General features: G+C 43.5%; 1 protein-coding gene across 1 annotated transcript; it reads left to right on the top strand.

Annotated features, from left to right (window-relative positions):
* Positions 1-375: 375 nt before the first annotated feature.
* Positions 376-3,092, top strand: LOC129024678 (inosine-5'-monophosphate dehydrogenase 1-like). The gene has a single exon (XM_054471845.1). It carries the CDS (start codon positions 447-449, stop codon positions 1,986-1,988), a length of 1,542 nt encoding a protein of 513 aa, XP_054327820.1. The 5' UTR covers positions 376-446; the 3' UTR covers positions 1,989-3,092.
* Positions 3,093-11,864: the final 8,772 nt, after the last annotated feature.

Raw genomic sequence — 11,864 nt, 5'->3', positions numbered from 1 at the left:
TATGATTCCACTTATACGAAATATCTAGAATAAGCCCCTGACCCGCCCGACCCGCGGCGTGGCGTCAGCAGCGGCAGCGTGACCGCGGCGTGGCGTCAGCAGCGGCAGCGTGACCGCGGCGTGGCGTCAGCAGCGGCAGCGTGACCGCGGCGTGGCGTCAGCAGCGGCAGCGTGACCGCGGCGTGGCGTCAGCAGCGGCAGCGTGACCGCGGCGTGGCGTCAGCAGCGGCAGCGTGACCGCGGCGTGGCGTCAGCAGCGGCAGCGTGACCGCGGCGTGGCGTCAGCAGCGGCAGCGTGACCGCGGCGTGGCGTCAGCAGCGGCAGCGTGACCGCGGCGTGGCGTCAGCAGCGGCAGCGTGACCGCGGCGTGGCGTCAGCAGCGGCAGCGTTAGAGGCGGGTGGCCGCGCGGGTGTTTACCTCAGGTCGCAGGGTGTCGCTGGCAGCATGGCGGACTACCTCATCAGCGGCAGCACCCGCTACATGCCCGAGGATGGGCTCACCGCACAGCAGCTCTTCGCCAGCACCGACGGCCTCACCTACAACGATTTCCTGATTCTCCCAGGATTCATAGACTTCCTAGCTGGTGAGGTGGACCTGACCTCAGCCCTGACCCGGAAGATCACGCTGAAGACGCCACTGATCTTCTTTCCCACGGACACTGTGATAGAGGTCGATATGGCCATCGCGATGGCTCTGATGGGAGGTATTGGTTTCATTCACCACAGCTGCACCCCAGAGTTCCAGGCCAACAAGGTGCAGAAGGTCAAGAAGTTTGAACAGGGCTTCATCACAGACCCTGTGGTGCTGAGCCCCTCGCACACGGTGGGTGATGTGCTGGAGGCCAAGATGCGGCATGGCTTCTCTGGCATCCCCATCACTGAGACGGGCACCATGGGCAGCAAGCTGGTGGGCATCGTCACCTCCCGAGACATCGACTTCCTTGCTGAGAAGGACCACACCACCCTCCTCAGTGAGGTGATGACGCCAAGGATGGAGCTAGTGGTGGCTCCAGCAGGCGTGACGTTCAAAGAGGCAAATGAGATCCTGCAGCATAGCAAGAAAGGGAAGCTGCCTGTTGTCAATGATCATGATGAGCTGGTGGCCATCATCGCCCGCACCGACCTGAAGAAGAACCGAGACTACCCTCTGACCTCCAAGGATTCCCACAAGCAGCTGCTGTGCGGGGCAGTTGTGGGCACCTGTGAAGATGACAAATTCCGCCTGGGCCTGCTCACCCAGGCGGGCGTCGATGTCATAGTCTTGGACTCGTCCCAAGGGAACTCGGTGTATCAGATTCCCATGGTGCATTACATCAAACAGAAGTACCCCCACCTCCAGGTGATCGGGGGGAACGTGGTGACAGCAGCCCAGGCCAAGAACCTGATTGACGCTGGTGTGGATGGGCTGCACGTGGGCATGGGCTGCGGCTCCATTTGCATCACTCCGGAAGTGATGGCCTGTGGTCGGACCCACGGCACTGCTGTGTACAAGGTGGCCGAGTATGCCCGGCGTTTTGGTGTGCCCATCATAGCTGATGGCGGCATCCAGACCGTGGGGCACGTGGTCAAGGCCCTGGCCCTTGGAGCCTCCACAGTGATGATGGGCTCCCTGCTGGCCGCCACCACGGAGGCCTCCGGTGAAAACTTCTCAGACGGGGTGCCGCTCAAGAAGTATCAGGGCATGAGCTCGCTGGATGCCATGGAGAAGAGCAGCAGCAGCCAGAAACGATACTTCAGCGAGGGGGATAAGGTGAAGTTCGCGCAGGGTATCTCGGGCTCCATCCAGGACAAAGGGCCCATTCAGAAGTTCGTGCCCTACCTCATAGCGAGCATCCAGCGCAGTTGCCAGGATATCGGGGCCCGAAGCCTGGCTGTCCTTCGGTCCATGATGTACTCAGGAGAGCTCAAGTTTGAGAAGCGGACCGTGTCGGCCCAGATCGAGGGTGGCGTCCACGGCCTGCACTCTTACGAGAAGCGGCTGTACTGAGGACAGTGGTGGAGGCCTAGGTGGTTGAAGGGGCGTGCCCCGGTTTCCCCCTTCGGGCACAGCCTCCCTCGGTAACTGAGTGATCCGCAGATTTACACTATGGGTTCCCTAGCTCCTTTCAAGGGAGAGAGGAGGGGAGGCCCTGAGGGGACTGCTGCCCCTCGCTGGGCATCCCCAACAGAGTCAGGACTGCTTCCTGGGCCAGGCTGCCCTGGGAAGCCCAGCCCAGCCAGCCAGGCTCTCAGGCCCTGCGCCTGCCTCAGGTCTTTCTTGCTGCAGCCTGCTCCAGCCCGGCCCCTACCCCAGGGGCAGGCCGCCCCTCCTGGCTTCTCCTGTAGGACACCTCCCTGCCCACTAGCTCCCCAAGAAATGGCGCTCTCCTGGCCCTGCCTCTGGCCCTTCCCAGGCCGCTGCCCCCTCAGCCATGTGGCACTTCTGAGCTCCTGACCTAGGCCAGCGGGAGGTCTCTGCCCGCTTCTCCGGCCCTGGGCTCCAATTGAGTCCTGCTCCTCAGGCCACTCCCCTGTCCCTGGCCCTGGGGAGGACACTGCCCTGGTCATGTCCACCTGCCCGTCGTTCCTGACTCACCACCATCCCCAGGTGTGCCATTCCTGCCCTCTCCTCAGCTGCAGTTTAAGGCTTTAACTTTGCACACTTTGGGATCACAGTTGCGACATTGTGGGTATTAAATAATTGGAATAAATCAAGCAGATCTCAACGCCTCCAAAAAAAAAAATCTAGAATAGGCAAATTCATAGAGACAAAGCCGAATAGAAGTTACTAAAGAGACAAAGCCGAATAGAAGTCACCAAAGGCTAGGGAGAGGGGAGAATGGGGAGTTAATGCTTAATGGGTACCGAGTTTCTGTTTGGGTTTATGAAGTTTTGGAAGCAGATAGTGTGAAGGTTGCACAACAGTGTGAATGTACTTAATGCAATTGAATTGTATGCTGAAAATGGTTAAAATGGCAAATTTTCTGTGGTATATATGTTTTACTACAATTTCAAAAAATTAATAATTTAATATACCAAATGCCAGAGACTTGTACCGTTTAAATGGGTGAATTATACCTTAATAAAGCTGTTAAAAATAAATAAAATTGTAAAACGTAATTATATAGTTTAGTGAGTTATCATGAAGCAAACACTTGTGTAATGACCACTCTATAATCAAGAACCAGAAAAATTTTGAGACTACTATGGCCAACATAGTGAGACCCCCATCTCTAATTTTTCTTTAAAAACTTATTTTTGAAAAAGTAAAAAAAAAGAACCATAACATTGCCAGCACCACCAAAGCACCCCCCTGTATCCCACCCATTCCCACTCTTCTCCCCACTAACCTAACTTCTTGGTAGTAATTCCTTAGCATTCTCTTATACTTTTACAGCCTAGGTAGGCATCCCTAAACATACTAGTTCAGTTTTGCCTGTTTTTGAATTTTATATAAATGAGATAACATAGAAAGTGTTCCTTTGTGTCTGGTTTCATTTGCTCATCATTATGTTTCCGAGATTCAACCATGTTGTTGGATATAAGCTACAGGTGGTTCATTTGCATTGCTGTACACTAGTGTTCCATTGCATTTTTTTTCTTTTGAGACGGAGTCTCTCTCTATTGCCTAGGCTGGAGTGCAGTAGCACAATCTCGGCTCCCTGCCACCTCTGCCTCCCGGGTTCAAGAGATTCTTGTGCCTCAGCCTCCCAGGTAGTTGGATTACAGGTGCCCACCACCTTGCCGGCTAATTTTGTATTTTCAGCAGACGGGGTTTCACCATGTTGGCCAGGCTGGTCTCGAACTCCTGACCTCAGGGGATCCGCCAGCCTCAGCCTCCCAAAGTGCTGGGATTACAGGTATGAGCCACCACGCCCGGCCGCATTTGTATGTTAAAACGTACTTACCCATTCTATTGTTAATGAGTATTTGCTGCTATGAGCAGTTTATGCATGTACATGCATTTCTGACTGGTATAAATCTTGGAGTGGAATTTTTGGTTCTCAGCGTTATGCATATCCTCCACTTTGGTAGATAATGCTCAATTATTTTTGAAAATGTTCTATTTCACACTCCCACTAGCAGTGTGAAAGTTCCTGTTGTTCCATATCCTTGCAAAGACTTAGTATTGTCACTCTTAAACTTTGGCCATTCTAGTGGGAGTATAATGGTATCTCCTTGTGGTTTTCATTTCCATTTCCTTTCTCACTAATAAGATTGAGCCCCTTTTGTACATTTATTTGCACTCTTTTCCTAAATGCTTGTTCAAATCTCTTGCCCACTTTTCTACTGTGTTTGTCTGTCTTTTGCTTAATGATTTGTAGGAGTGTTTGTTTGTTTGTTTGAGACAGAGTTTCACTCTTGTTGCCCAGGCTGGAGTGCAGTGGCACAATCCCGGCTCACTGCAACCTCTGCCTCCCGGGTTCAAGCGATTCACCCACCTTAGCCTCCTGAGTAGCTGGGATTACAGGCACGCATCACGACGCCCTGCTAATTTTTGTATTTTTAACAGAGATGGGCTTTCACCCTGTTGGCCAGGCTGGTCTCCAACTCCTGACCTCAGGTCAGCCAAGTTTCATTTTTGCAAATACAGGTATCCCTTTATCCCTGTACCATTTATTGAAGAGATCATTCTTTTTCCACTGTCTTACAAGGTTACCTTTGTTGTAAATCAAATTTCCATATACGCAAAGATTTGTTTCTGGATCCTCTATTATGTCATGCTGTTTTATTTTTATTTCAACTATTTTCAGTTGTATATACTGTCAGTTTATAAGTCTTAATACAGAGTAGAGCAAGTCTCAATCTTCAAGCATGTCACAGTTCTTGGGCCTTTGAATTCCACAAACTTTCACTATGGAATTTCCATAAACTTTTAATTTGTCAAGTTCCACAAACACAAACAGACAAATAAAAACACTTTTCAGATTTTGATTATGATTGCATTGAATCTGAAGATCAATGTGGGAAGTATTTATATCTCTATAGTACTGAACCTTCCAATTCTGGAACATGGTATATTTCTCTCTCTTTTTTTTTTTGGTTTATTTTTAAATATTTCTCTCAGTAATGTTTAATAGTTTTCTGCAGGACAGCTTGTGCTCTTTTTAAAAAAGTCATTCCTGAGTACTTGATATTTTTTGGTGCCATGGTAAATAGCACTGAATTTCAGTTTCTGTTTGTTATTCTATTCTATGTACCCAGTAACATTATCTACAAATAATTCATTTTACTTTGTCTTGTCTACTTCTTTTACTTTTAATTTCTTTTCCTTTTTCTTGTTTTGCTGGAATAGCTGGCACCATTGTAGGGATCTTTCTTTCTCCCGATCTCAAAGAAAAGCTTTCTATATTTCACCATTTCTATATTTCACCACTAAGTATAATTTTTGCTGTAAGTTTTTTGCAGATAACTTCCATCAGAATAGAGAAGTTTGCCAAGAGTTCGTATCTATAAATGAATGTTACTTTTATAAAACATTTTTTCTGGCTGGGCGCGGTAGCTCACGCCTGTAATCCCAGCACTTTGGGAGGCCAAGGCAGGTGGATCACGAGGTCAGGAGTTCGAGACCAGCCTGACCAATATGGTGAAACCCCTTCTCTACTAAAAATACAAAAATTAGCCAGGCATGGTGGCACACGCCTATAGTCCCAGCTACTCGGGAGGCTGAGGCAGAAGAATTGCTTGAACCCGGGAGGCGGAGGTTGCAGTGAGCCGAGAACGTGCCACTACAATCTAGCCTGGGCGAAAGAGCAAGACTCTGTCTCAAAAAAAAAAAAAAAAAAAAAAAAACACCAAAAAAACCCCCCTTTTTTCTGCATTTATAAGGAGGATTGTATGATATTTCTTGCCTTTCCTGTTAATGTGGCAAATTCTATTGGTTGATTTTCTACTGTCAAAATAACTGCATTTCTGAAAAATATCTTATATGGTAAAAGTATATTATCTTTTTATTTTTTCCCATGTTCTATTGCTAGGTTCGGTCTGCTAGTAATTTGTTAGTATAGTTTGTATCTATGTTCTTGAGAAAGACAGGCCCGTAATTTTTCTTATTCATAATGCTCTTGTTGTGTTTCCTTATCTAGGTAATGTGGGCTTTACCAGAGGAGTGCAGGAGTGGTCCCTCATTTTTACTGTCTAGAAGAGTTTTATAATATAGGTATTATTTTGCCTCTAAATGTTTGGTAGAATTCTTAGGGGAAATTATCTAGAACTAGAGTTTCTATGGTGTGATGGGTGACGCAGTGGGAGAGATGTGGGGGAGTTTTAAAAGATTCAGTTTATTCAGTATTTCTAGAACTATTCAGATTTTCTATTTCTTCTTGCATCTTTTTTAAAATTTTTGTGGAGATGGGGCCTCGCTATGTTTCCCATGTTGGTCTTGAACTCCTAGGCTCAAGCAATCTGACTACCTTAGCCTCCCAAAGTGCTGGGATTATAAATGTGAGCCACCATGCCTGGCCGCATCTTTTTGATATGTTTTATTTTTCTAAAAATTTGCTCGTTTCATCTAATTTTTAAAATTTATTGCAATAAAACTGATCAAAATATCATTTTAGTATCTTTGTCACATCAGAAGGATCTATAGTGATATCTTTTTTAAAATTTCTGACACTAATAAGTTTGTGTCTTCTCTCATTTTTTCTCTATCAGCATTGACATGGATTTATCAATTTCATCAATCTTTTTAGAGAACCAACTTTTGGTTTTGTTGAACTTCTCTATTACATCTTTGTTTTTTATTTCATGATTTCTACTCTTTGGTATTTCATTCCTTCTACTTCCTTTGGTTTAAATTTGCTGTTCTTTTTCTAGCTTCTTGATATGGATGCTTAGCTCATTAATTTTTTTTGAGACACAGTCTTGCTCTGTCGCCCAGGCTATAGTGCAGTGGTGTGATCTCGGCTCACTGCAAGCTCTGCCTCCCGGGTTCACGCCTTTCTCCTGCCTCAGCCTCCAAGTAGCTGGGACTACAGGCGTGTGCCACCACGCCCGGCTAATTTTTTGTATTTTTAGTAGAGACGGGGTTTCACCATGTTAGCCAGGATGGTCTCAATCTCCTGACCTCATGATCCACCCTCCTTGGCCTCCCAAAGTGCTGGGATTACAGGTGTGAGCCACCGTGCCCCACCTCAGGCTTTCTCCTTTTTCTAATACATACATTTAAGGGTATAAATTTCTTAATGAATGCTGCTTTATCTGTGTCCCACAAGTTTTGGTATATAGCATTTTCATTGTAATTCAGTTCAAAATATTGTCTTATTTTCACTATTCACAATAGCAAAGACATGGAATTGGCCTAGGTGCCCATCAATGGTGAATTGGATAAATAAAATATGGTACATATACACCAGGGAATACTATGCAGCCACAAAAAAGAATAAAATCAATGTCCTTTGCAGCAACATGGATGCAGCTGGAGATCATAATAACAGGAACCGAATATCAAATACTGCATGTTTTCACTTATAAGATGGAACAGTAGACACTGTGGACTACTGTGGGAAGATGGGGATGTGAGTGTGGGTTGAAAAACTACCTATTTGGTACTATGCTTACTACCTGAGTGAAGGAATCTGTACCCCAAACCTCAGCCCCATGCAATATACCTGCATAACAAACCTGCACATGTGCCCCCTGAATCTAAAATAAAAGTAAAAATTATTATTATTAGTTATTTTTAAATCCAAACACAAAGAGACTTTTACATTATCTTTTTAGTATTGATTTTTAGCTTATTGGCATTGAGGTAGAGACCATGCACCATTTTTTGAAATTTGTTGAAACTTGCTTTATGGCCCAATCTACAGTTAATCTTTTGTAACTATCTTATTGGAATTGATAAAGAAGTTATTCTCTATACTTGTTGGCTACATTATTCTTTCTATGCCTATTAGGTCATGTTTGTTAGTTGAGTTGTACAAATGTTCTATATCCTTACTGATACCTTTGTCTGTTTGTACTATCAGTTACTGAGCAAGGTTTGTCAAAATCTCCCCTATGGGCTGGGTATGGCAGTTCATGCCTAACATCCCAGCGTTTTGGGAGGCTAAGCGGGGAGGACGGCTTGAGGCCAGGAATTCAAGGTTACAGTGAGCTATTATCACACCACTACACTCCAGCCTGAGCGACAGAGTGAGACCTTGTCTGTTAAATAAATAAATAAACCAACAAATAAATAAGTAAAATCTCTACCGTGATCAAGGACTGGGCTTTCCTTTTGTAATTAAATTTTTGCTTTATTTTGGGACCTTCTTACTAGAAGCATACACATTTAGAACTGGTATATCTTCTTGGTGAATTAAACATTTTTTAATCATGATAACATCTTCTTTATCTGTAGTAATGCTTTTGTCCATATGCTCATTTTTGTCTGAAAATATAGTCACATCGGCTTCCTTTCTTTCTTTGGTATATTCCTTGTATACATATCTAACCAGTTACTTTACATGTAATATAAGTACAATATACTTAATTTTAAGCTAATCATCTTGATGAATGCTTGCTATTTGTCATGCTACCATTTGGATCAATTTAGTAGTTTTCAATATTATTTCATTTATTAGTATTTTTAAGGAGGCTCTATGGCTTTTATTCTTAGCATTTAATTAGTGATATCACCTTCAATTTTCATTATTTTTTTCCAATGCATTGGATGCTTCCAGAAACATCCCTCCAATTCCATAATCTTTTGTTCAATGCGTTTTTTAAAAAATTATTATCAATATTATTTTTGATTGGCAAATCATAATTATCTACATTTATGGGGTACAATGTGATGTGTTGATATATGAATATAATGTGGCCTGATTAAATCAAGCAAATTAACATATTCATCACCTCAATTACCTATCATTTTTTATGATTAGACATTTGAAATATACTCTCTTAGTATTATATATTTCAAAAATTCGTTAGTCTTTATAATTACTATTTCTCCTGTACCTCTTAAATGCCTGAGACATTGCACCAGGCCAGTGAATTTCTTTCCACCAGTATCCCATGCCAGCTGCATTAAAAGAGACCCTTATCTACTGTAGCCAGTGGACAGAAAAAGCTGAGAGTCAGGCCTAGGAGTTAATTATAAGAGCAGCAGAGCTCCAGAGAAAGTGAAATTTTCAACTCCAGCGAGTCTGCTGTACCAAGATCAGGGCCCTGATTGGGAAGGAGTGGGGCCTTGAGATTTGGAACATGACATCTGGATCAATGCTATGAAAAAAATCTTAACTCACCATATACCCCAAACCCTCTGGGCCTGCAGAAGTGGCCCACTCCACCTTGTTTAAGGCTAGTGCCTAGCAAAAATGGTGAAATAAGAAATGCCAAAAGTTCATCCCTCCATAAATGCAATGAAAAAACAGGCAAAAATGGTCGGAATCAACTTTTTCAGAACTCTGGAAATTAACTCAAAGCTTGCAGCAACCAGGAGACTACTTAAGAAAAACAGGCTGAACCTCAGTAGGAATGATGAGATTTGTGGCATTTTAACTTACTCTGAAAACGTTTATAGGTAATTGTGTCAGTCACTGCTATCTGAGGCAATGGATAATAGTTGGGACAGGCAATAGACTAACCAAAAATCTTGGGAGAAAAATCTGAATAATGAGGTGATTTGGGAATAAGAGCTTTGAAAAGTTCTGGCATATTCCTGGGAATCCAAAAGGCTGCATGCATGCCCAGGACTATGTGCAGGCTCAGAAAAGACCTGAGAAGACCCTAAGTTCCCACCTCTGGCTGCCCTTCAGGGTCCATACAAGCAGGAAGTGAAGGCTAAGGCAGAGTTTTAAACTGCCTGGCTGAGTGTTTAAGGTGTGCCCAACATGCAAACACACAGAAATTTAAGGAAATCTCTACAATTTTTAGCTGACCACTAAGCAAATGGAACAGATGAAAAAGAAATTCTTCTTTAAAAGAACTAATTTAAATAATTGATTTTTGTAATGAAAGAGAAATTAAGACATGCCCAGATAAACAAAAACAGAGGGAGTTTGTCACTAGTACACCTACCCTATGAGAAATGCTAAAGGGAGTCCTTCAGGCTGAAATGAAAGAACACTGGACAGTAATTCAAACCCACATAAAGAAATAAAGGACACCAGTAAAGGTAAGTACATAGACAAATATAGAAGTCTGTATTGGCCAGGCATGGTAGCTCACACCTGTAATCCCAGCATTTTGGGAGGCCAAGGTGGGTGGATCACCTAATGTCAGGAGTTCAAGACCAGCCTGTCTACATGGTGAAACCCCATCTCTACTAAAAATACAAAAATTAGCTGGGCGTGGTGGCAGGTGCCTGTAATCCCAGTTATTCAGGAGGCTGAGTCAGGAGAATCGCTTGAACCCAGAAGACAGAGGTTGCAGTGAGCCAAGATTACACCACTGCATTCCAGCCTGGGTGACAGAGTGAGACTCTGTCTAAAAAAAAATAATAATAATAATAAAAAACTTTGTTATGAAGTATTTTTGGTTTGTAGCTCCTTGTTTCCTATCTTATTTAAAAGACATCTATAAGAAACAATAATTATAAATCTATGTTAATGGGCACATAATGTATAAACATACGATTGTGACAATAACAACATGGGAAAGGGGGCAGAGCTATATGGAGGAACAGTTTTGTATACTATTGAAATTAAGGCCAGGCATAGTGGCTCATGCCTATGGTCTCAGCACTTTGGGAGGCTGAGGTGGGAGGATCACTTAAGCCCAGGAGTTCAGGACTAACCTAGGCAATATAGTGAGATCTGGTCTCTACAAAAAGTTTTAAAATTAGCCAGACATGGTGGCATGTGCCTGTAATTCCACCTATTTGGGAGACTGAAGCAGGAGGCTCACTTGAGCCCAGGAGTTCGAGGCTGCAGTGAGCTATGATTATGCCACTGCACCCTCACTGCACTGAGTGACAGAGTAAGACCCTGTCTCTGAAGAAAAGAAAAAGAAAAGGAATTAAGTCAGCATTGATATGAACTGGGTTGTTGTAAATGTAAGATGTTAATTACAATCGCCAGGGCAACCGCTAAGAAAATAACCCAAAAATGTATAGTAAAAAGAAATAGCAAGAGAACTCAAGTGTTACACTAGAAAATATCCAATTGATATGAAAGAAGGCAGTAATGGAGGAATTGAGGAACAAAAAAAAGTAAGACATACAGAGAATGAATAACAAAATAGCAGAAGTAAGTCCTTCCTTATCAGTAATTACATTAAATGTAAATAGATGTAACTCTCCAATACAGTCAGAGATTAGCAGAATGGATAAAATACATGATCCAACTATATGCTATCTACAAGATATTTACTTCAGATTCAAAAACGCAAATAGATTGAAATTAAATGAATGAAAAAATATATTCCATGCAAACAGTAACCAAAAAGAGAGGTGGAGTGACTATACTTAAGGCTAGTGATAGCCTTTTGTTTGAGGACGGTGCAGAGGCCTCTACCCTGCAAGATAACACATAGCCCACCCCCTACTGGGATCTACCCCAACCATTCCTCCTGGCTGCTAGGTCAATAACTAGGGTTCAGTCATAACATAACCCAGCCACTAAAGTGCCGGGCCTGCTAAGAGATGAGAGTGACTATATTTCAAAAGACTGTAAAAGCAAACCAACATGTAATGGCAGAAGCCCAGAGAGTATGGATGGGATTCTGAGGATTCTGTATCAAGGGAGGGGTTATGAGTGAAACTGTCTCCCGTAAGAGCTATTTTGAAGTCCAAACCTCCAGTACCCCAGAATGTGACCTTATTTGGAAAAAGGATTCTTGCAGACTTAACCAAGTTAAGATGAGGTCATCTAGAAGGGCCCTATATCAAAACAACTGGTGTCCTTTAAAAAGAAAAAATTTGAACACAGACACACACAAAGGGAAGATGTTGTGA

The sequence above is a fragment of the Pongo pygmaeus genome, chromosome X, assembly GCF_028885625.2.
Source record: "Pongo pygmaeus isolate AG05252 chromosome X, NHGRI_mPonPyg2-v2.0_pri, whole genome shotgun sequence".
NCBI classification, from domain to species: Eukaryota; Metazoa; Chordata; class Mammalia; order Primates; family Hominidae; genus Pongo; species Pongo pygmaeus.
Note: the sequence above shows the minus strand (reverse complement) of the source record. Positions and strands in the feature narration are given on the sequence as shown.

Coding starts and splice junctions, on each gene's coding strand:
- LOC129024678 (XM_054471845.1), top strand. CDS start 447: ATGGCGGACTACCTCATCAGCGGCAGCACCCGCTACATGCCCGAGGAT.